We start from the raw sequence: 25976 nt of genomic DNA, 5'->3' as shown, positions 1-25976 counted from the left end.
GGAAATGGAAATTATAGAGAAAAATTTAAAGTACAAAAAAATACTCTTTATCAGTAATTGCTTAAGAGCATCAAGCTATGTTGGCCTAAGCAGAGGTCCCCAAACTTTTTACACAGGGGGCCAGTTCACTGTCCCTCAGACTGTTGGAGGGCCGCCACATACAGTGCTCCTCTCACTGACCACCAATGAAAGAGGTGCCCCTTCCGGAAGTGTGGCGGGGGAGGGGGGGCGGATAAATGGCCTCAGGGGGCCACATGCGGCCGCTGGCGTAGTTTGGGGATGCCTGGAAAGTGTCCATAAAAAAACCTTATATGGTCTGTTACATTGAAAGTGAATCATTTACTCAACAATTACCAATTTACTCATTTAATTTGATCTTGTAGGTTTAGTTATAAACAAAACGAAATAAAAAAGCCCAACTTTAAGGACTCTATTACCATCTTACTGTTTTTTTATCTAAAATTTAAAAAACAAACAAAACCATGAGAATAGAAAAAGTTACCAATTTTATAGAAGAACAAAGAAAATTATGGCAGTTTTCTGAATTAGCTATCTTTCATGGTGTCAAGCAGAGAAAAAAAAGGACTCGTTAAAATTTTATTGTGATATAAAATACATAATATTCTATTTTAACCATTTTCCCACTTTTCACATACAGTTCTGTGACATTAAGACCATTTATATTGTTGTATAAAAGAAAGGATTATTTTTAAGAAAAGGAATTAGAGGGCCCCACCAAAGTCAAGTTCATTGAATGTAGTTTTTATTACTGGAATTTTTATCTAATAAATTTTTGTTTTTTGAGCTATCATCATCAGGAACCTTAAAAAAGGTTCCTGGCCCTGGCCGGTTGGCTCAGTGGTAGAGAGTCAGCCTGGCGTGCAGGAGTCCTGGGTTCGATTCCCAGCCAGGGCACTCAGGAGAAGCGCCCATCTGCTTCTCCACCCCTCCCCCTCTCCTTCCTCTCTGTCTCTCTCTTCCCCCTCCCACAGCCAAGGCTCCATTGGAGCAAAGTTGGCTCGGGCACTGAGGATGGCTCTATGGTCTCTGCCTCAGGTGCTAGAATGGCTCTGGTTGCAACAGAGCGATGCCCAGATGGGCGGAGCATCGCCCCTGGTGAGTATGCCAGGTGGACCCTGGTCGGGCACATGCGGGAGTCTGTCTGACTGCCTCCCCATTTCCAACTTAAAAAAAAAAAATACAAAAAAAAGAAAGGTTCCTGAAAATTGAAAGTTTGCTAAATGTAGACAAAATTCTGTAACATTTTATATATCAGTTAATTTAATGATTTGCTGTGAATATCTTAGTCATACTGTACAAAACAAGAGAATACCAAATATGTGTAAAACAGTAAGAATATTAGGCTGAGCTCTATGAAGATCTTGTCATTGTGTTAAAAAGGGATAAGCTTGTTAGCAGTCAGATATCTTAGGATAATGTGTCCACATCTGCATCTAAGGGTGCATTTCCAATATTAATTTAATTTTATTACTTAATATTATCTTTATTTCAATTACATTTTTTTTTTAAAGACAGAGAGGGACAGACAGGGACAGACAGGAAGGGAAAGAGATGAGAAGCATCAGCTCATAGTTGTGGTGCCTTAATTGTTCTTTGATTGCTTTCTCATATGTGCCTTGACCAAGGGACTCCAAACGAGCCAGTGACCCCTTGCTCAAGCCAATGATCTTGACCTCAAGCCAGCAACCATGGGGTCATGTCTATGATCCCATGCTCAAGCTGGCAACCTTGGGGTTTTGAACCTAGGTCCTCAGCATCCCAGGCCAACACTCTATCCACTGCATCACTACTTGGTCAGGCAATTAGATTTCTTCTTAATGGTGGATCCTTTGTGGCGCTTAGGATCACAATGCAGAAACCAGATTTACTCATTCGACAAGATGCTTGTAGCACTTACCATGTCCCTAGGCCTGAGTGCTTTAGTACTTAATTCACATTAATTCTCACAACAACCCTATGAGGTTAGAAATAGTGTAATCTTCAGTTTATAGAGGAGAAAACGGAAGCAAAATAGGAGATTCAATAACTTGACTAAAATCATACAGCTAGGAAGTTGTAAAATCAGGATTTTAACTCAGTCAGTTCTAGAGACTTTGCACAAACTGTTAAACTTGCTACCTCTCCAGAACCTTTCTGTCAACTCAGACTGTTTTATTCTATTCCTGTGACTTTATTATTTTAATTTTTACAGAAGAAGTAGACTACTTTCAGTATTCATTTCATTTATAGTCCTATGAAAAGCAGATGCGAAGATGGAACTTGTCTTCTAACCTCTAGAAAAAAGTTAAAGAAAGCCCATGAGTTTAAAGAAGGCATCAGGTCCTCCCTTGTCTTCTAATAACAGAAGTGCTCTCGGGAGATGAGCCATACACCATGCTTATTTATTTAAATTTAAATTATATTGCTCCTCTGAATACCTATGAATACTCTAAGTACTTCACAGGCAATTCTTAACATTCTCTAAGTTTTTTTTTATATACATAAATTTTTATTAATTTTAATGGGGTGACATCAATAAATCAGGGTACATATATTTAAAGAAAACATGTCCAGGTTATCTTGTCATTCAATTCTGTTGCATACCGGTACATCACCCAAAGTCAAATTGTCCTCCATCACCTTCTATCTAGTTTTCTTTGTCCCTCTTCCCTTCCTCCTCCCCCTCTCCTTCCTTCCCTCCCCCCACCCCCTGTAACCACCACTCTCTTGTCCATGTCTCTTAGTCTCGTTTTTATGTCCCACCAATGTATGGAATCCTGCAGTTCTTGTTTTTTTCTGATTTACTTATTTCACTCCGTATAATGTTATCAAGATCCCACCATTTTCTTGTAAGTGATCCGATGTCATCATTTCTTATGGCTGAATAGTATACCATGGTGTATATGTGCCACATCTTCTTTATCCAGTCTTCAATTTTTTTTTTTTTTAACAGTGATTAAAGCCTTTAAGCAAACTCTTGGTCAATACAGCAAGAATCCATAAAAGAGTAGTGTCCTTAACATGTTCACCAAGTCCAAGTTGGCCCCAACACCATGCCAAATCCCTGAAAAATGCAACCCAACCCTAGTTCAGTCTGTTAGGAGCTGTCACAAGGAGCAAGAGTCCAGGAAAAATCCACCTCCAGGAAAAGTACGCATGGCACTGGAATTGTTGTCACAATTCTATACTTTGCAGCTCACCTCTAAGTCCCAATGACCACTGCTTCTAACTGATAATGATTCAGGTAGACTGGAAAAGCCACCTGCAGCATGTGTGGAGATGGAGCTTCTGTTCTCCTCTGCCTGGAGGATGAGTCCAGGTTGCTTTTCCCTGGAGCTCTGTGACTGTGGCTTGGTAAAGAGAACCTTGGGATACACTAAGCTGGGTGGCAAAGGTAGATTCATAATAGAAGTTGGCAAAAGGAGGAAAGAGAGCTCTAAATTAGGAGTAGGTTCCAGCCTGACATATGAGCAGGGCATTGAGGTAGGAGGAATAAAGAAAACACTATATATTAAACAAAGCAGCAGAAAATAGGACTATCAACACCCACAACAGAGATCTTCGAGGGAAGAATAAAAAACCTGACTCCTGAGGCAAGTCATAGTTAAGTGGCCCTTGTGCAAATGAGATCAGTTTACCTGCTTCTTGGAAGAAATACCCTAGGCTTGTCCACAGTGTCGTAGATGGGGCCGACGGCCCTGGGCACCTTCAGCCTTCAGTGGCAAACCCCAGCATTCTGGGCAAGGTTAGGTCATAGGTGGCTGGAGCAGGGCTGGAAGAGACTGAACCCTCCCTTAGAGGAGCAAGGGGGAAGCCTACCTTCCAGTGTCCCTGTTTCCTCACAGCAGAGGCATGTAAGTCTGGCAGGCTTTAGCTCAATGACCTTCCTTTCCATTATTCAAGCAGGACCCAGATGGCATCCTATGAGATCCCTTTAGGGCGTTGGAGCCTTTAAGGACGTATCCTAAAAGCTGGTAGTTCCCCTGATCTCTATTGGGCTTTATCTGCCTCTTGGTATCTTAAAAGCCATGCTCAGAAGATCTTGCTGAGGGATTTGAGAATCCCCATCTGCCTATAAAAATCTTTTCCATATATCTAGAGCTATTTGGAAAAAGACAAAACAGTGTTATTAGCTGGATCAAATAAAGAAGGTAGTAGTTTGCAGGAGAAAAAGATTTGTTCATCAGCATTCAAAAGAAATTTAAAATGTTTTTAAGTAAAAAGCATGATATGGTAGACCCGTAGGAGTTCCAGGATATGACTCCCCCCTTTTAAATTTTTTTAAATTGACCTTAAAATATTTGTTGGGTACACTTTAATAATACCTTGACTTTAAAGATTGTAAGAAATACACATAATTCGAAAGGTTTGACAAAATACAGTAAATGCTCCATATGCAGGAGCATTGTCAGTTTAACCAGTTTAGGAAATCCAATAATAGAACAATGCATACAGACAATGAGCTATAACATGCTTAGCAGCCTCTCCTGTTTTGACAGAGGTTACTATAAATCCAGAATATGTATCCACTATAACGTGGACATAGGACTGTTTGCCAAATGAAGGTATATGAGTAAGATCCATTTGCCAAAGTTGTCCTGGTAGGGGTCCTTGAGGGTTAATTCCAAATGAAGGGGCAGATGTAGTATAGGACCCCTTGGACAGGATTTCCCAATCTGCCGTGCTGCTTCCCGAGAAAGTTGAAACTGTTTACACAGGGCTGCAGCATTCTGGTGATGAATAGTATGAGACTGAATTGCTCTATCTGTCATGGTTGCTCCAAATAGTTTTCTTTTGGGTAGCTTGATCAACAAGGGCATTCCTAGGCCCTGGCCAGTTGGCTCAGTGGCCTGGCATTCAGGGGTCCCAGGTTCGATTCCCGGCCAGGGCACACAGGAGAAGCACCCATCTGCTTCTCCACCCCTCCCCTTCTCCTTCTTCTCTGTCTCTCTCTTCCCCTCCTGCAGCCAAGGCTCCATTGGAGCAAAGTTGGCCCGGGTGCTGAGGATGGCTCTGTGGCCTCTGCCTCAGGCGCTAGAATGGCTCTGGTTGCAACAAGGCAACACCCCAGATGGGCAGAGCATTCCCCCCTGGTAGGCGTACTGGGTGGATCCTGGTCGAGCGCATGCGGGAGTCTGTCTGACTGCCTCCCCATTTCCAACTTCAGAAAAATGCAAAAAAAAAGAGAGAGAGAAGAAAAGAAAAAAGGGCATTCCCTTGTGCTAAAGCTCCAGGGAGCATGGAGTGAGCTCAAGTATGTCCTATAAAACATGGAGCTCTGTGTTGACATATAAGTCTTTGAAGAAGGAGGAACTGCTGAAATAGTTCATCAGCATTTGTCCCTAAGAGAGCAGTGTTTATAGTGTAAACACCATAAGTAAATATTTGCTATCTGTATATAGATTAAAGGGGGAATATGGCAAATGCTGAAAAGCCATGATAATGGCATATAATTCTAGACTTTGAGCTGATTTTAAGTTGACAGTTTCAGTATAAAGTTGTCCATTGATTTGCAAGAGTGATTTGCCATTTAGTGGAAGTTTCCCAGAGCCATTGTTGTTGATCCTTTGAAAAAAGGAACAACAATAATTTTGAGGCTCAAAACCTATAAGCTGTAAGGGTCGGGTCGCCTATGCCCCTTGATAATCCAAGAGGCAACAATATCAAAATATGGAAGTGTATTCCATGGGCTATTAGATGGTTCAGTGTGCCCAAGCTATAGCTGCTCTTGTACCAGTTGAGCAGCTGCCCTAAGTTTCTCCTGAGAAAGGGGCCATTGGTCTACCCATACAGGATTATCTGATTTCCAAGTAATTGGGTCTGCACAGTGCATTATTGAGGTAGCAGGAGCTACAAAGGCCCCTATGCTAAATTTTGATATCCTAATCCACACCTTCTGGTATTGGGTGTCACTTCTATGGGGGTGAGAATTCCTCGCTGTTCTTTCTCTAGTCCCTTGGTGGGCAAAAATCCCTGATCAAGCATCTGAGTACTGACTAAACCATTAGGACTGACAATTAACACTCCCATATTTTTCAAAACATCTCTACCTCACAAATTAACTGGCCATCCAGGGAGCACATAGGCTTAAAAAATCCAGAATGACCTTCTTAATCTTCCCAATGTAGAAAACTAGAACTTTGTTGAGGGGATTTACTCTGTTCTATACCTTGTAATTCTGTGGCTGCTGCATGAGTAGGCCAGGAAGGAGGCCAATGTAGCTTAGCAATAACAGATACATCAGCTCCAGTATCTAAAAGTCCTTTAAATTTATGCTCATGTATTGTTAGTTCCATTTCAGGGCATTCCTGACCTATTTTTTTTAAATCCAATTGGCAAAATCAGAGGAGCCTAATCACCAATTTTCTTGGGGCCCCTTTTGCAGGATGTGGCCTGAGAAGCAGAATTAGCATCCTTATACTATTCTTCTAACTGCCTGAATTAGCCATGAGACACATTCTTTTTTTTTTTTTTATTAATTTTGATGGGGTGACATTGATAAAATTGTCTTCCGTCACCTTCTAACTGGTTTTCTTTGTGCCCCTCCCTCCCCAACATTCCCTAAATTTTAAAAATCACTTTGAGGGAATAAAGGCTTCATAACATTATAAAAACCCATTCTCTATGTTTTATTTTATTATTTTATTGATTTGAGAGAATGAGAGAGAGAGAGACAAACATCAGTTTGTTGTTCTGCTTATTTACACATTTATTGGTTGATTATTGTGTCCTTACTGGGGATTAAACCTTCAACCTTGGCATATTGGAACAACTCTAAACCAACTGAGCTATCAGGTCAGGCTAGGAACTTTTTTCCTCTTAAATCATTGTGTAACAACCAGAAACAATGTGTAGGAAACTGGACCTTAGAAAAAAAAGATTTTTAAAGGACAATTTTATTTCTCTGGCAATTACAATTTAGGGCTACATTGCCTGCATTATCAGTGATTTGTTAAAAATGTACCACTTTGTGTAATTATACTGTGTTGCAAAAGAATGTGAAGAAGAGCATCTCTTTAAATGCCATGTGTCCAGTATGTGTTTGATTAATGTTGATAATGCTACCAGAGATATCCTGGCAGTACTTAATCTCTTTACTTGGATACCTTTTATTTAAAAAGGCAAATACTGGTATTTGGAGTTTTGACAAGGGTCCATTCATTGCAGTTCTAATGAGCTGCTCTAAAATTGAACAAAGGACAGAATTGAATGGCTGGAAGCATGCAAAACCTTGTTCAGAGTTCAAATAAGTGCAGCTTTTAAAAAAAGAGTTTAGCCTGACCAGGCGGTAGCACAGTGGATAGAGCGTCGGACTGGGATGCCGAGGACACAGGTTCGAGACCCCGAGATCGCCGCTTGCGCGGGCTCACCTGGCTTGAGCAAAAAGCTCACCAGCTTGGACCCAAGGTCGCTGGCTCCAGCAAGGGGTTCCTCGGTCTGCTGAAGGCCCGCAGTCAAGGCACATATGAGAAAGCAATCAATGAACAACTAAGGTGTCGCAGGGAAAAACTGATGATTGATGCTTCTTATCTCTCTCCATTCCTGTCTGTCTGTCCCTATCTATCCCTCTCTCTGTCTCTGTTAAAAAAAAAAAAAAAAAAAAGCTTAATTTTTTCTTTCTTGTGAACAGATTGAAGACCAACTTTCCATATACCGATCGCTGCACAAATCCAGGCTATTTGTTAAGTCCAGTCACGGTGCAAAGAAACATATGTGGAGAAAATGCTAGTGTGAAGGTCTCCATTGAAATTGAAGGATTTCAACTGCCAGTTACTTTTACATGTGATGGTAGGTTTGTAGTTCCCCAGTCATCCTGTTTGCTCTGATAAAGAGAAAATGTTTAAAATGTTAATAATTATTCTCTTAATAAACCACCTCTTAGTGTTCTTTTGGAAAAATTCATGTGTAGTAAAATACTTAATAATCATTAGTTGTTCTTTTCAAAAATGTGGCACTGTATATGGATACTTTCCTGGTTAGGGCCAGTGGGAAAATACATTTATAACAACTGTACATAGTTCTCTGAAAAATGCTGAGTAACTTAGATTAATCAGTGAATCTTGGCCAAGGCACCAAAGCATTAGATAAAAAGTCTAATAAATAGCTAATTAAATAGAAAGACCGATTCCTTATTCCTTTTTTTGTTTGTTTGTTTTGTTTTATGAGAGGAAGAATGCTTGTTTATAAAAAGCTGTCAGTAAAATTGAAATTCCAGTTATCTTGCTAAGTTCTAAGGCAGCAGTTTTCAACCTTTTCCATCTCATGGCACACATAAACTAATACTAAAATTCTGCGGCACATGAAAGAAAATACATCTTTTTGCCAATCTGACAAAATAAAATAGATATTTTGATTCATTCACACCAGATGGCTGTTGTTGTATTGGCTGCTGTCATTTTTTTTATTTGACAATTGAAGTGAAAAGAAGTTGATGCCCCTGACTAAATAGTAAGGTATTGCATGTTTTAAACATTCTTGCTGCATACCTGCTGAAAATTGCTACTATAAGGAGCAGATATTTCTCCCTTGGTTCTAAGTCTTCCTTTGAAATTTGATGTGGGTATCCTTTCTTGAAGTTATCCCCAAGTCTGTAGGAAATACTTTGTTATAGTTCTAAAAACTATTTTCTTTTATATTTATTGCTTTGGTCACAATGTGTATTATTTTAATGGTATTCCAACAGCAGAATAAGATCCTGTATTTCTACTGTACTTCTACCTAAAAATCATGCCATTTTTTTCTTTAGTGGTTATGACTAGTAATATGTCTAATATTTGTATACTTTCTTTGTGGCTTTGTATTTTTCAAGTCCCTTTGAAAAAATATTTGCAACAAAAATGTTAGCCAACTGTAAACAGTCTTTTTGTATTTTTAGTTTCTAAAAGAATTATTATTCTGTTTAAATAGACCTCACATATTTGGTTTGAAGAATTACTTAAATCTAAGTATGAAGTAAGAATTAATACTACAGTTGAAGAAAAAAATACAATAGGCCCCTTGATTGAAATAAGCATAATATCGATGCTTAGACAGTGGTAGCAAATGTTTTGATTTGTGTCAAATTTTGACTTGCTATAGTAAGATCTGACTGTTTAAAGAATATTTCAAATGCCTATTGTTTGCTTCTTCATAAATGTGCACAGTTATCATGTACATCTCTGTTAAGAATTGTAACCGTATTATGGTACAAATGGTTTATAAATGTTATTATTTTGAGTATTCAGAAAGGTAGCCTTTGAATTAGAGGTTTTATGGCCTTTTCTACTAAGCTGTTAATTTCATGAAGTTTGAATGCAATCAGTATCTTCCAAATTGCACATAGGGGCTTGAAGTATAGAAATAAGTTACTTTACAAAAAATAGTTTACTTTAAAGGTTACCTTAGTTTTTAATGTGTTGGAATCTTAGTATCCAGCCATTACCAAGAATGATAATTGAAAAATACTTCCTACTTGCTAGATTTTTATCCTTTATTAGAAAATTTACCAGGCCAATGTCAAACATTTAAAGTGGTGATTCTTTTTCCTTATGTGATGTGGTTTAAATCATTGTTTGCTAGATAGTGCTAAATGTCATCCTTTTTGGAAGTGTCTATGATAAGGAGGTGGCTTTTTTAGCTTAGATCTTCCCTGTCTAATAACCACTTGCCACATGTGGCTATTGAGCCCTGAAATGTGACTAATATAGTAGAGATGTGCTATAATATAAAATATAAATTTTCAAGGATTTAGTTTGAAGAGAATATAAGATATCTCCTCAGTAATTTTGATATCCTATTTATATGTTGAAATGGTATTTTTAAAAAATACCATTATACATGTGACCTGCATTATATTTTTATTGAACAGTAAGTACTGTCTTAGATTATAAGAAATACAGTCTGAATAAATGTATACTTAAGAGTTAACTGAACAAAATGAAAATGATGACTTAATTCTTTTACAGTGAGTTCTACTGTAGAAATCATTATAATGCAAGCGCTTTGCTGGGTACATGATGACTTAAATGAAGTAGATGTTGGCAGCTATGTTTTGAAAGTCTGTGGTCAAGAGGAAGTGCTGCAGAAGTAAGTTTGTTCATTTAACTACTGAGCAACATCTTTGGAAATTTCATTTTTAACAGATTTATTTTCTTTGAAGCATTTTCTTGATTTAAAAATTTATTTGATTTTAGAGAGAGAGGAAGGGAGAGAAAGAGAGAGAGAGGGAGAAAAACAGATAGACAGAAACATCAGTCTGTTTCTGTATGTGCCTTGACTGGGGATGAAACTGGCAACCTCTGTATATCCAAATGATGCTCCAGCCAATGCAGCTATTTGGCCAGGGCTTAACAGCTAAAATTAGAAAAATTTCAAGTTCAAATTGTAATCCAAAAACACATTGAGTCCTAATGAATTTATTCATTGTATCAATAAACTTGTATCGAGATATATTTTGTGTACTAAATCATGTTTAAAACAGTGGAGGGATTTCAGAGATAATTAAGACTTGGTATATCCTTTAAAAAGCTTATATTCTCAGATAGGAAGAGTGGTGGGCAATTGGTTGATAAGTGAATTTAAGGATTTTTTTTTTTTTTCTTTCTGCAAAGAGTTAATAGTCACATTATAGGCTATTTTCCTTGTGTAGTACATACAATTTTACACAGTGGCCAACTGTGATTTCCTTTTAGTTACCTGAAATGATTATTATATGACTTCTACTGAATCAGGTAAGTATTATTTCTAGCATTTAGTCTAGGTATACTACAGATTTTATTCTCATAGACTACTAAAATTGTGTTGTCCTTATTTTTCATGTTTTCTTCTTTATCTTCTTTCTTCTTTGTTTTGACTCTTATGTAAAATTATTCCTCTACTTAAATGCTCACACTTGGTTAAAAAACTATCTCTTTTGCCATTTTCTTCCATTTCTGATGCAGATACAATATTTTACTCTCACCTCTATACTTTCTAGTTTGAAGAAAATAACATTGATGAATAATTAATGTATTTTAACAGTAATCATTGCCTTGGAAGTCATGAACATATTCAAAACTGTCGAAAATGGGACACAGAGATTAAACTACAACTTTTGACCTTAAGTGCGATGTGCCAGAATCTGGCTCGAACAGTAAGTGTTTACCTTATAACTGAATTGCATTTGAATAAATTGGAATAATTCCTCTAAAAAATCAATTTGCAATTTGTTTATTCTCCCAAGATTTTTGGGTTGGACTGGAAATGATGAACTCTGTCTCAGCAGGGATTTATTTATTGATTTATTATTGATTTATTTGATGGGGTGGTAGGGAGAGAGATGAGAAGCATCAACTGGTAATTGTGCCACTTTGGTTGTTCATTGACTGATTCTCATACGTGCTTTGAATGGGGGCCTCCAGCCGAGCCAGTGCCCCATACTCAAGCCACTGATCTCAGGGTTTCAAACCTGAGACCTCAGCATTACAGGTCAGTGCTCTGTCCACTGCACTACCACTGGTTAGGCTATGCAGGGAGATTTTTAATCATTGAGGCTTAGGTAGCATGTACTCAGACATGGAGGCCTATTTGAAAATCAAAGTGGAAGAATTAAAATTTTGATTTATAATAGTCTTGCACAAGAATGAGAATGTCAGGGTCTAGTCAAGGAGAAATGAGAAAGAAGGAAAGATTTTGAATACTAAATATGTTTTTTGGGGGGAAAAAGACCCACATTGACCTATGTACCAAACTGAGAAAAATACATTATTTTTCAATAATGAAAACCAATTCTGTGTTTTCAAAAGTACAGTAGTTTCTTTAGAGGTTAAAGCAAAATAGCATGCAGGAAATTAGGCCATTTTATTACTGTATATGTGATGAATTTAATTTTATTTATTATTTCTTTTGTATTTTTCTGAAGTGAGAAGTGGGGAGTCAGAGAGACAGACTCTTGTATGCACCTGACCAGGATCCACCTGGCATGCCCACTAGGGGGCGATGCTTTGCCCATCTGGGGCATTGCTCTGTTGCAACCGGAGCTATTCTAGCGCCTGTGGCAGAGGCCATGAAGCCATCCTCAGCGCCCAGGCCAACTTTGCTCCAGTGGAGCCGTGGCTGCGGGAGGGGAAGAGAGAGACAGAGAGGAAGGAGAGGGGTAGGGGTGGAGAAGCAGATGGGCGCCTCTCCTGTGTGCCCTAGCCGGGGATTGAACCCAGGACTCCACGCCAGGCTGACGCTCTATCACTGAGCCAGCCGTCCAGGGCTGACGTGATGAATTTTAATCTCTAATGAGAATTATTCATTTGGTAGAATTTGGGATGGGAAAACAGCCATCATTTCTACTTTTTTTTTTTTTAATTTATTTTTGTATTTTTCTGAAGCTGGAAATGGAGAGGCAATCAGACAGACTCCCGCATGCGCCCGACTGGGATTCACCCGGCATGCCCACCAGGGGGGCGATGCTCTGCCCATCTGAGGTGTCACTCTATTGCAACCAGAGCCATTCTAGTGCCTGAGGCAGAGGCCATAGACCCATCCTCAGCGCCTGGGCCAACTTTGCTCCAATGGAGCCTTGGCTGCGGGAGGGGAAGAGAGAGACAGAGAGGAAGGAGAGGGGGAGGGGTGGAGAAGCACATGGGCGCCTCTCCTGTGTGCCCTAGCCGAGGATCGAACCCGGGACTCCTGCACACCAGGCCAACGCTCTATCACTGAGCCAACTGGCCAGGGCCCATTTCTACTTTTTATAGTTTTTATTTTCTTCAGTTTTGCTGCTATGTTAGCTAGAGTTTATTTCAATTTCAGTGTAGTAAATTATTTCACAGAATTCATTACATTTTAGCAATTATTAGTAACTCCTCTTTTTGATTTCCTAAGGAGTGATGTTTTTGAGTGTATTTTCATAGGAAGGATTTATGGTAGGAGAAAGAGCAGAAACCTCATTTATTGGGGGTAAGGTGGAGAGAAACTTGATTATTATTAGAAGAAAATGCAGAAATTCAAATAATCACTTTTCCATCTTTTCCCACCCCACCTTCATTTGTCTGCCAGCCATTTTTAAAGAATTTTTAGCTTCTAGTCTCTGTATATAAAACAGAAGTAGTTTTTGCTTTGGGAGTTATCAGAATTTGACTTAAAAGCATTTATGTTTTTCATTTAGAAAAACAAATTTCAGGATATTAATTTACTTTTTTTGGAGTCAATTATAAATAATATTTATAATTCTGATACTATTTTAGTGTCAGTTTGGAAAAAATTACTTACTTTCAAGAATTTATCATAAACTTAATCGTATTTAATTTGACAGTAGAAACACCAAAAAAATGGGTTTGATTTTTTGTTAAACATTTGTGTATATGTATTTGTTTAGGCGGAAGATGATGAAACACCTGTGGATTTAAACAAACAGCTACATCAAATAGAAAAACCTTATAAAGAAGTCATGACAAGGTGTGGCATATAAGCATTAATTGCAGGTTTTCAAAGTTTGCTTTTAGATGTGAATGCCTTTTTTTTTTTTTTTTTTTTTGATTTTTCTTAAGTTGGAAACGGGGAGGCAGTCAGACAGACTCCCACATGTGCCCTACCGGGATCCACCCGGCATGCCCACCAGGGGGCGATACTCTGTTGAGACCAGAGCCATTCTAGCGCCTGAGGCAGAGGCCATGGAGCCGTCCCCAGCGCCCGTACCAACTTTTGCTCCATGGAGCCCCGGCTGCGGAAGGGGAAGAGAGAGACAAAGGAGAGGGGGAGGGGTAGAGAAGCAGATGGGCGCTTCTCCTGTGTGCCCTGGCCGGGAATTGAACCCTGGGACTCCTGCACACCAGGCCGATGCTCTACTACTGAGCCAATCAGCCAGGGCAGATGTGAATACATTTATTTTGGTAAATAAAACAATTATTTTTGTATATAGTATCCTTCAGCCACAATAACTAACTGTTCTTTATTTCAGATATCCTATTGAAGAACTTTTAGATTCTTATCACAACCACGTAGAGCTGGCTCTTCGAATTGAAGTAAGTCTTAATTCACATTTTGGCATGGTGACTTACCTCTGTTCTCTTTTAAATACTAGTATTAGCATTGGATAAAATATTTATGGACTACTTAAACTATATCCTTGCTGTTGATGTATGATGACTTGTTTCTGACCCAGCGTACTAAAAATGTTGGCAATAATGCTGAGTCAACATGTTTTGTGTCTCACTTCAGCTTTATTACTAAGAGGAACCTTTAGTTGAATTAAAAAATAACTTATTGAATGCTTACTATATGCTAGTTATTGCAGTTATGATAGTAAATGACTTAGTTACCATCTACCATAAATTTAAAACTACTGATGAGGGATTTAAACAATTTCAACATTAAATGTAAAATAGAGTGTATAGTGGGGTTCTCTGTGAGGTCAAAGGACACTTCTCTCAACTTAAGGGTTCAAGGAAGGCTTCTAAGAATGGAGGATGCCTGAGCCACATTTTAAACAGTATGAGTTAGCTAGAAGAAGATAGTTGGGAAGGGCATGTGAACAAAAACACATGGGTGTGATGCATGTGTTAGAAGTAGTTAGAGTACAAAATGTGGAATGAAGGTTGGGAGATGACATTAGAGATAGCCAGACATAAGTTATTACCTTATAATTTATGTTAGAGTTTTACTTTATCCTCTAGATCAGGACGCCATATCCAGTCTACTTTCTTTTATTTTTTTCGCAAACTATAAGAGAAAGTTGTTTAGAAAGTTACACAGGCAAAAGAAAAGGGCACTTGGAGCTTAGAAGAGAGAAGGGTAAAGGTAATGTACCTGGGGAAAGAAGGGGGCAAGGGGAAAGGCACGGGCATGCTCCCAGGAGGGAGAGGCACCTCCAATGCACTTTCTATTCTTGTAAATAAATTTTGGGAGGTGGGCACAGCCACAGCCATTTATTTATATCATTTTCTCTGCCTGCATTTTTGCTCTAATACTAGAGTTGGGTAGTTAGGACAGAGACCGTATGTTCTGCAAAGACTAAATAAACTCTATTTGCCATTTTACAGAAAAAGTTTGCTGATCCCTGCTGTCACCATTTAATATGTTCTTAGCTGAGAGTGGGAAGTAGAGTGGAGTAGGGTGGGGTGGCATGGGTGACATGGTTTGTCCTGAGTTCTGAAATCACTCTGACCATACTGTGGAAGTTAGATTTAGAGTTGGCAAGTTTGTTTTTAGGAAGACTGCTTAGGAAGGGTTTTTTTATATAGTAGATTGAGTGAAAGATAATGACTATGGTGAAAGTTAAAAAGCAGGGAACTGGATTAACAATTCTTAGATAAAATTGGTAAGGTTTTGATAGGTAATGAAATATAAGAGAAGAAGAAATAGTGTTGGATAACTTCCATATTTCTAGCTAGTAGTACATTCTTATCAGCATATACACGTTTCCATTTATTCAATAAATGTGTAATGAGTATGTTCTCATTGTGAGGCAGTCATAGGTGCTGAGGATATGGGAGTGAACAATAGAAACTGTAATCCCTGCCCTTAGTTTAAATTGTAGTTGGAGGAGATGGACAATGAAATATGCTAGGAAAACATATGTGTTATCAGGTGGTGAGTGATATAGAAAAAAGTATTGTTGTCATTTCAAATAAAGTAATCAGAGAAGGCCTCATTGAGAAGATGAATCTGAGTAAAGAACTGAAGGAGAGGAAGAAGTTACTGGTTTTCTGCCAGGGGAATGTGCTTGGTATATTTAAGCCCACTAAGTCTTTGTAGCTGAAATAGAATGAGGGAAGGGAGCAAGAGTGGAAGGAAACAAATAAGTTAAGATATTTTGCTAGCCACAGAAGAGATGATGTTGGCTTGGACCATTATAATAGAAGTGGTGAGAAGGGGTTGAATTCTGTGATATATTTTCAAGTTTATGCTAGGATGATTTACTGATAGATTAGATTTGAAGCATGGGGTTGGGGGAAGAGTTAAGTATAACTCCAGGATTTGCAACCTGAGCATTTGAAACTTTGGAGTTGCCTTTTAGTGAGATGTGGAAAATCGTAAGAAGAACATATTTGGGGGAAGATCTGGTACTCAATTTGGACATTATGTTTGATATGACTATTATTAATCCAAATAGTGATGTTGAGTAGACAGTTGGATATGAATCTGGAATTTAATTGTCCAGACTGGAGAAGATGATAAACTTGAGAATCATCAGACTATAAATGGCATTTTTCAGCCATAAGACTGGATGAGATAACCATTTCAGGTAGAGAAAAAGAGTGCAAGGACTGATCCCTGGATCTGTCTCCCATCTTGAATAAAAAAGTCTGAATTTCCCTGCAGAAGCACTTCTCTATTTTCTTTGCTGCAGAACTCTTGAAAGTTAATCTGTTCTTGTTGCTTCTACTTTCTTTTTTCCTATTCTCTTATGAACTTTCTCCAGATAAACTTTTAATCTCAGCATTTCCCTAAAACTACACTAAGATCATGAAGAACTTTCTTTTTTCTTGTAATAAGTTCTTAGTCTTTATTTTTCTCAATTTTTCTAGAGTGTTTGATAGAGTTGATTGTTCCTTCAGACAAAATGCTCACATGGCCTCTGGGGTATCACTTTCTTGGTTCTCTTCCAGTTTTTACTCTCACCTGTGACTTTTTCCTGATTCCTTACCTTTCTGACCTCTAAATATTAGAATGCCTCAGGGTTCAGTTTTAGGACCTTTTCTCTCTGTATTCACATCCTAGGTGATCTCACTTAATCTCATGTCTTTAAATACCCTGTGTATGCTCCTGGTTCAGATTTATATCTCCAGACTTAAACCACTTCATTCAACTCTAAATTCAAATATCTATTTCTTGACTTCTCAAATTTAAGATTTAGAAAAGCTGAATTTGGTCTTGACCGGTTGGCTCAGTGGTAGAGCATCAGCCCAGTATGTGGATGTACCGGGTTTGATTCCAGTCTGGACAAACAGGAGAAGCGACCATCTGCTTCTCCACTCCTCCCCTCCCCTTTCTCTCTCTCTTACACTCTCTCTCTCTCTCTTACACACTCTCTCTCTCTCTCTCTCTCTCTCTCTTCCTCTCTCACAGCCATGACTCTATTGGTAGGAGCACATCAGCTCCAGGTGCTGAGGATGGCCTGTGGAACCTCTGCCTTAGACACTAAAAATAGCTCGGTTACAAGCATGGCCTTAGATGGGCAAAGCATCGGTCCCAGTGGTTCCCGGTTAGGGCACATGCAGGAGTCTGTCTCTCTGTCTCCCCTCCTCTCATTTGGAAAAGAAGAAGAAAAAAAAACTGTATTTGTATACTGTCTTTCCATATATCACAATTACCCTTCTTTGTTTAATTTTAATTTGATTTGAGAGAGAGAAACATCGATTTGTTGTTCTACCTATCCTTGCATTCATTGGTTGACTCTTTTATGTGCTCCTACGGGGATGGAACCTGCAACCTTGCGTCAGGACGATGCTCTAATCAACTGAGCTACCTGGCCAGGGCACCATAATTCCCCTTCTTATAAAATGGCAACTCTGTACTTCCACTTGCTCAGGTCAAAACCTTTGAATCATATTTGATTTTTCAAGAAAAGGGTCTTTCACTTCCCATACTCAATCTAATTCCTGTCCTTTCTACCTTGAAAATATTGAGAATTGTGACAACTTTTTATCACTACCACAGTTGTAATCCTAGTCAGTTATATATATGATCTCTCAGCTTCTACCCTTTTTATAGTCCATAGGCAGCCAAAAATAAATAAATAAATAAATAAATAAATAGCTAAATGCAACGTTAGGTATCTTGGATTGTATCCTGCAACAGGAAAAGGAAATTAATGGAAAACTGGTGAAATCAGAATAAAGTCTGCAGTTTAGTTAATAGTAATGTATCAGCATTAATGTCTTAGTTTTGACAAATGTAACATGGATTTGTAAGAAGTTACTTAAACTAGCTTTCTTTAATGCTATACTGGAACTCTGTATTGTTTTTGCAACTTTTATATACATATAAAATTATTACAAAATAAAACCTTTATTTAAAATATGAAAATAAGCATAAAAAGCAAATGTAAAATAAAAGAAAAATCAAAGTCAAAAGATGGTTCTCTGAAAAGATTAATATAGTTTATAAACCCTTTTAAAATGTTAAATTATGCCACTTTTTTGCTCAGAAATTTGTTTGCTATTTTAGTAAAATAGAAAGCCCTAATTGTGGGCTTCAAGGCCCTACACATTCTGACCCACTACCTTTTTGTTTACCTAGTCAGCAAATAATGACATTTGGACTGTTTACAGTTTTTGTTTATAAATAACTGCTACAAACATACATGTATAAATTTTTGTGTGGATATATATTTTAATTTCTCCTGGGTAGGTTGTAGGGGAGATCAGGAAATTGTAGAAGTTTTAATTACTCTTCATGTTTGTTTTCTATAGATAAGATGTTAATTTATTTTAATAAAATGAAGTTAGGGTTGCAGTAGGGGTTTTGAGGCAAGGAATAATGGTTTGGCTTCATATTCTAAGGGGAATGGGAAAGAGCTGACCAAGAGCAGGTAAAAGGAATGTTAAGTGGCATGCAGATTTCTGCTGAAATTGGGGACTGTTGAATCTCTGTGGTTGTGAGATATTTTTAGAAGTACTCACTCTCTGGTAGATGAAGCAGAGAAGTTTCTGAGCTCAAAGAACAGGTTTTGTCAGAATAGGATGTGAGGGCTGGAAGCAAAGGAGATTTTGATCAGCGTGTGATATTATAGGTGAGATTTTGATAGGGTACAGTTTTGGGGTTGAAGATACTCTGAGTTTTCTATGTAGACATTTATACAACTGGTTTATTTAGGATGTAAGGTAGAAATTCAGATAACTAACTATCCAAAGCAAAAATGTGGCATGCAGTGGGGGAAGTGACCATGTGTCAATGGCAAGGCAGATCACTCAGTCAGGGTCCAAGTCAGGAGGCAGAAACTATAATAGTTATTTGAAATTTAAAGATTCATTAGTAAGAGGTAGTTAATTACCACAAATGGTTAAAGGGGATGCGAAGGCAGGAGTTTGCATGTTATTGGCCTGCAAATCTAGCCCATCACATGTTTTGTAAATAAAGTTTTATTGGATGATAGCCATGCTCATTAATTTATGAATTATCCATGTCAGTTTTCATGCCCTAATAGCCGGGTTGAATTGTGGCAGAGACTGTGTGGCCTACAAAGCCTAAAACATTTATTATTTGGCCTTAAAAGAAAAAGTTTGCCAGTCTTACTTGAAGGGGTCCAGAAATAACAGGTGCAAAAAGCAACTATCAACTCTAGGTTGAAGAACAGTGAATTGTGAAGGACTCTAAGAACTTATCATTTTAAAAAAAGAACTTATGATAGAGCCTCTCTCCCATACCAAGCTGAAATGTATGGCTGTCACAGAAACACACAGGTTGCCTACCTATGGCAAAGAAACTTGACAGATTGGGAGAGCATGGCCTGAGGGTGCACCTGGCGCTTGTCTTTGAGGACCATTGGGCTCCCACCCTGAATTTAAAAATGGAGGACTAGAACCCTGATGAGAGTTACTGCCATGCTTCTGTTGCCTCCGAGTGCCTTTTTGATGGCCTCTATCACCAAACCTAACATTGTGCCAGCTGGCAAAGGAGAAATGTTTATAGGGTCTAGCTCCAGTATCACAAAGGAGAGCAAAGAAGGGTGAATTTAAAACTGATAATTTTATAATTGGCGCATTAGAAATGATGGAGAATAGTGTAGGAGAATAGCATGAGTTTCAAAACTGGAAAGGTTTTGAAGGTGAAGGAGTAAAAGTAAGCAGAATATATAAATAAGAAAAATGAGTAATTAGATAACAAATCTTCAGACCCCAAGGACTGCAGGGTAATTGGGTTGTTAAGAAAATGAGGTAGTTTCATTTAAGCATGAAGGTGAAGGGAAAATTCAGTCTATGATAGCCAAAACTCAAGGGTGGAAAGATTTAAATTTTTAAGGGATGGTACAGTACTGAGTTTCACCCATTCTAACAGTACTTGGCATGTAAGTTTGGCATAAATGTTTAATGAATTAATGCATTATATAAGAATGTTTCTAAATGAGATGTGAACTATAAAATGATGATGGAGTGGAGAAGTAGTTTTAAATCATTCTCATCAGGTAAATGAGTTTATTACATATTTGTATGTGTATATTTTTGAATCATGGTGAAATCAACTGTGATTGAATAGTTCATAGGGATTGTCCACAAGGAAGTTTTTTTTTTATCTGACAGAACTTTAAAGAACTTGGTTTGTGAAACCAAAATTTAACAGGAGGTAGAGAAGTGTTGAGAGATATATATTTATTTCATTTTTGTGTTTTTGAGAAGGGTTAATATTTTTAATGTGGAAATTATTTCTAAGTGAGAATAAAAAGGGTAACTTCATTTTTTTAGTTATTTAATAATTTGTTAGTAATTTATTATGTTACTTCTAATATGAAATTAATGGTATTTGTATGTGAATAATTGTGTTAGGCAAAGTAAAACTAAACTGGACCAGCTATTTTCTTCTTTAAAGTAAGGTGTGTAATTGAAATACAGTCTTGTTTTTTGTTTTGTTTTTTTCATCACGAAAAAGTAAAGGATATCTGTTCTTAGACACATCTGACTTGGGGCCTGACTTCGTGTCTGGAATTGATCCTTTAAATTCCACATACTTATGTTTATTTTACTTTTTTATTTTTAAAGCACCAACACCGAGCAGTAGATCAAGTAATTAAAGCTGTAAGAAAAATCTGTAGTGCTTTAGATGGTGTAGAGACTCCTGCCATTACAGAATCAGTAAAGAAGCTAAAGAGAGCTGTTAATCTTCCAAGGAGTAAAAGTGCTGATGTGAGTATTTTTTTCTAATTAGCATTTTATTAACATGCAGATCTATGCTTAAGTGAGCATCTGTCACTTAAACTGGCAGATTTTTGCTTCTGCTGGACAAAATGTTATTTTAACTTTGGCTTTTATTCTCGAGTTGATTGGGTGACTGACTTGGTAAGGGGTAATTCCTAAGAGGAGATGTGCTGTCTTCGAAGAGCTTTGTGAGTGTTGGCAATGAATAGGTAGATGTCAAACTGAACCTTCTGTATGTAGAGCAGGAACTCTGGCGTAAGTGAGTTGGTTGGCTTGAAGGCCCTGGATGATAGTAGGTACCATTTCTCCTTTTGATTGAAAATGTCCACGACTGCCAATAGGAGAAGTTCTATTTTGGACTATACCTCCTCCTCATTGAGAAGACCCAAATGCCTCAGTAATGATGACTTACTGCCTCAGTAGAAACCAGGTTAGGAGCTCTCTTTTAATAACATGCTGTTGCTTTTAGTAAAAGCTCTCCCCACTGTTATTTCCGTGGGGATTTAATTGATTCTGTTCGTAGAGATGTTCATAGCTCTTGCTGGATGAGAGAAAGGGGATCACAAGACACGATAAATTTATTTATTTATTTATTTTTGTATTTTTCTGAAGCTGGAAACGGGGAGAGACAGACAGACTCCTGCATGCGCCCGACCGGGATCCACCCAGCACGCCCACCAGGGGCTATGCTCTGCCCACCAGGGGGCGATGCTCTGCTGTGACCAGAGCCACTCTAACGCCTGGGGCAGAGGCCAAGGAGCCATCCCCAGCACCCGGGCCATCTTGGCTCCAATGGAGCCTTGGCTGCGGGATGGGAAGAGAGAGACAGAGAGGAAGGAGGGGGGGGTGGAGAAGCAAATGGGCGCTTCTCCTATGTGCCCTGGCCGGGATTCGAACCCGGGTCCCCCGTACGCCAGGCCGACGCTCTACCACTGAGCCAACCGGCCAGAGCCAAGACACGATAAATTTAAAGTTATATTGAACCTGACCTGTGGTGGCGCAATGGATAAAGTATTGACCTGGAATGCTGAGGTCACCCATTAGAAAACCCTGGGCTTTCCTGGTCGAGTCACATACCCACTTCTCCCCCGTTGCCGTTCTCTCTCTGTCTCCTCTCTCTAAAATCAATAAATAAAATCTTTTAAAAAATGTTAAATGTTGATAAGTATGCCCCTCAACAAATATCTAAGAGATACTTTAATCCATTTATTTTCAGAGAGCCTATCCATATGGTATTATATACAAAGTTTGGGCTGTCATTGTTTTATCATGTGCTTTGTTGCAAGAAATTTAAAAATGTAGTATATGAAATCATTTGGAGGTGATTGACTACCATACTCCTAATGTTTGAAGTTTCTATTCGTTATATTTGCTGGATAAAGGAGCAGAGAGTAGGAGGAGAGCTCAATTTAAATAATTATAACAGCTTTTTTTATTAACTTATTTAGTAATAATAATAGAGTTCCAGTTTCTTTAAGGCTATTCTTATCATGATAATAGTGGAACAACTAATGAAAAATGAAATGCTGTATTAATGTATTTTCAAATCTTAATTTAGTTTAATGAGGCAGATTTTGTTGAGTTTGTATATTTTGCAATAATTTTCAGTTACTCTGATTTTCCTTTTTACATTTAATTTATTGGGGTGACATTGGCTAATAAAATTATTAGGTTGTTTTTTTTTGTATTTTTCTGAAGTGAGAAGTGGGAGGCAGAGAAACAGGCTCCCGCATACACCTAACTGGGATCTCCCCCCATACACCGCTGCAAGTGCACTAGGGGGGCAATGCTCTGCCCATCTGGAGCGTTGCTCCATTGCAACTGGAGCTGTTTTAGCAACCAAGGCGGAGGCCATGAAGCCTTCCTCAGTGCCCAGGCCAACTTTGTTCCAATGGAGCCTTGGCTGTGGGAGGGGAAGAGAGGAAGGAGAAGAGGAAGGGTGGAGTAGCAGATGGCCACTTCTCCTGTATGCCCTGGCTGGGAATTGAACCTGGGATTTCAGCGCGCCCGGCCGATGCTCTACCACTGAGCCATCCGGCCAGGGCTATGAGTTTTCTTTCTGTTTGTTTTTGTTTTGTTTTGATTTTTGTATTTTTCTAAAGTGATAAGTGGGGAGGCAGACAGACTCCTGCACGTGCCTGACTGGGATCTACCCGGCATGCTCACCAGGGGGTGATGCTCTGCCCATCTGGGCTGTTGCTCTGATATGACTGGAGCCATTCTAGTTCCTGAGGCGGAGGCCTTGGAGCCATCCTCAGTGCCCGGGCCAACTTTGCTTTAATGGAGCCTTGGCTGTAGGAGGAGAAGAGAGAGAGAGAGAGAAAGGAGAGGGGGAAGGGTGGAGAAGCAGATAGGCACTTCTGTGTGCTCTGACCGTGAATCAGACCCAAGAATTCCACACGCTGGGCTGATGCTCTACTGCTGAGCCAACTGGCCAGGGCCTGGTTTTTCTTGATACTAAAAATCATGTTTATTTATCTGTGGATTTTTACATTTTTATTGTTATATTCATGCTGCAAACACTTTTGGGAGGTTTTGCCCTGGGAAAAGTTTTTTTTGATATAACATTTAATTCAAGTATTGAAATGAAAAATAAATGTTTTATGTTACCTCATGGGTAATTCTTTGACTAATTTGTATTTGTATGCAGGTGACTTCACTGCCTGGAGAGGGAGACACTAACAAGAGTTTGACTAGGGGTAGGTATGCCTTTTAAGTTCTTTAAATTTTAGCAAGTAATTGTTGCTTTTTCAGAGAATTATACTGATAATTTCTTTACATATAGGTTCACTGAATCCTGAAAATCCTGTTCAAGTAAGCTTGGACCAGTTAACTACAGCGATTTATGATCTTCTCAGACTCCATGGAAATTCTGGTAGGAGTCCTGCAGGCTGTGTCCAAAGTAACAAGAATATCAAGGAAGCATGGACTACAACAGAACAGCTCCAGTTTACTATATTTGCTGCACATGGAATTTCAAGTAACTGGGTATCAAAGTAAGTAACTGTTTAAAAGAAAACATGTAGGCTCTGGCCAGTTGGCTCAGTGGAAGAGTGTCGGCCGGGTGTGTGGAAGTCCTGAATTTGGTTCTCGGCCAGGGCACACAGGAGAAGCGCCCATCTGCTTCTCCACTCTTCCCCCTCTCCTTTCTCTTGATTTCTCTCTTTCCTTCCTGCAGCCAAGGCTCCATTGGAGCTAAAGTTGGCCCAGGCGCTGAGAATGGCTCTATGGCCTCCGCCTCAGGTGCTAGAACGGCTTTGGTAGCAACGGAGCGACCCCCCCCAGTGGGCTTGCTGGGTGGATCCCAGTCAGGATGCATGCGGGAGTTTGTATCTGCCTCCCCGCTTCTCACTTCAAAAAAATACAAAAAATAATGCCTGACCAGGTGGTGGCGCAGTGGATAGAGCGTCGGACTGGGATGCGGAAGAACCCAGGTTCGAGACCCCGAGGTCGCCAGCTTGAGCGCGGGCTCATCTGGCTTGAGCAAAGAGCTCACCAGCTTGGACCCAAGGTCGCTGGCTCCAGCAGGGGGTTACTCAGTCTGCTGAAGGCCCACGGTCAAGGCACATGTGAGAAAGCAATCAATGAACAACTAAGAAGTCGCAACGCACACAACGAGAAACTGATGATTGATGCTTCTCATCTCTCTCCGTTCCTGTCTGTCTGTCCCTGTCTATCTCTGCCTCTGTAAAAAAAAAACAAAAAAAAAAAACAAAAAATAAATAAAATACATAAATAAGTAAATAAATAAAAGATGTGTAGCTTTACTTAGAAGTTACTCCAATCTTATAAAATGTTAGCATTTACTGTTATCTTAGTATTTAAATGGATGATAAAAGAATCACCAGATACCTTTGTGGTTTTCATAAAAATGAGAGATGTTTGAAGCTGTTCCTTTAAAAAATTTCACTCCCACTACATGCAAAAAGGACAAGTAAATATGCTTAAACTTTCCAAGGGCTAATGCTGATTCATAAATGCCATTCTTTTTGCCTTTCCTTTTGAATGAGGGTGGTTTGAAATATATTGGGACTAGACTTTAACCTATTTTTCTCCCTCTTTAGTAGTTTACTGATTGCTAGGCTTTGAAGTCAGAAAGAGCCAATTTCTTCTATACTTGTTCATATGGGTATTTTCCTTTTTGATTTTTTTTTTTGTCAGTGCCAGAAAGTTTGCCAACTTCTATTTATTTGCAAATGACTAGTCTGAACAGAAAAGTCAGAATTGAGTATTTTAAATGAAATAGTTTCATAATAGCTTACTGCTGTAAATAAGGTAAAGCCTAGTAAAGAGATACCAAACATAAATTCTGCTTAAATGGAGCTTTATATAAAATATACAAATGAAATATAAAAAAATAACATAACGAGTTGATTGTGGCATATTAATTCATTGAAGAAATATATACTGAGCACCGTCTCTGAGCATTGTTCTTCGTACCACAAGGGATTCATCAGTAAACAAGGCAGTGGAACTGCCCACCTGAAGCTTGCATTTAAACAGGTACTACCACTGTCTGAAGAAGGTATTTCATTCTTTTAAAGAGTTACAAGGGATACCTTCCATATCTTCTGTGGACACACAAATAAATTTAGGGACAGTAATCAAGAGAACAAATATTTAGTAGAAGACAATACTGAAAACTACAGAGATAAGATAGAAATAAAGTTAATAAAATGCTAAAGTAAAGAAAGACAAATGAATGAGGTTGAAAAAACAAATCATTAACTACAAATGTTTTGTGAACCAATGAGATTAGATTTAAAAAATATTTAGAATTATTATAATGTATTGTATATATGAACAAAGTGGTTAATGTATATGCCTAGTAGAATAAATACAGTTTCATTGAACCTAAAACTTCTATCCTAGGAGATTGATTGTCTGATTGTGTCTAACTAGCTCTGTATTTATAGAAATTAGGAGCTAAGTTATTGCTGTCTAGTGAGAGAATATAACTATCTAGTGAGAATATAATATTATGTGTTCTCATGGATAGAAGCCTTCTAAGAAGGACTGACTCAGTGTGAGTCAAACCAGTGCACTATTTGTACACTTAATTGACTCTATTTCAGTGGCTTAGCAAGGGAAAAGGGCACCTAGGGATAATAATGTTTGTACTCTTTTTTCCTAGATTTTATCTAGCAGTGAATAATTACTTGGTGTCATTCAACA

General features: G+C 38.6%; 1 protein-coding gene across 4 annotated transcripts in view; it reads left to right on the top strand.

Annotated features, from left to right (window-relative positions):
- The window catches only part of PIK3C2A (phosphatidylinositol-4-phosphate 3-kinase catalytic subunit type 2 alpha), a 128474-nt gene that overhangs the window by 50216 nt on the left and 52282 nt on the right, over window positions 1-25976 (top strand). For all 4 annotated transcript variants that reach the window (XM_066251044.1, XM_066251047.1, XM_066251045.1 and 1 more), the window contains 8 exons: window positions 7631-7788; window positions 9945-10065; window positions 10999-11110; window positions 13325-13404; window positions 13907-13970; window positions 20646-20789; window positions 23452-23500; window positions 23587-23797. In XM_066251044.1, coding sequence (XP_066107141.1) covers window positions 7631-7788; window positions 9945-10065; window positions 10999-11110; window positions 13325-13404; window positions 13907-13970; window positions 20646-20789; window positions 23452-23500; window positions 23587-23797 — 939 coding nt within the window. The remainder of the gene's footprint in view (window positions 1-7630; window positions 7789-9944; window positions 10066-10998; window positions 11111-13324; window positions 13405-13906; window positions 13971-20645; window positions 20790-23451; window positions 23501-23586; window positions 23798-25976) is intronic.

This window comes from Saccopteryx bilineata, chromosome 1, assembly GCF_036850765.1.
Source record: "Saccopteryx bilineata isolate mSacBil1 chromosome 1, mSacBil1_pri_phased_curated, whole genome shotgun sequence".
In the NCBI taxonomy this organism is placed as follows: domain Eukaryota; kingdom Metazoa; phylum Chordata; class Mammalia; order Chiroptera; family Emballonuridae; genus Saccopteryx; species Saccopteryx bilineata.
This window is presented reverse-complemented; position numbering and strand designations above follow the sequence as displayed.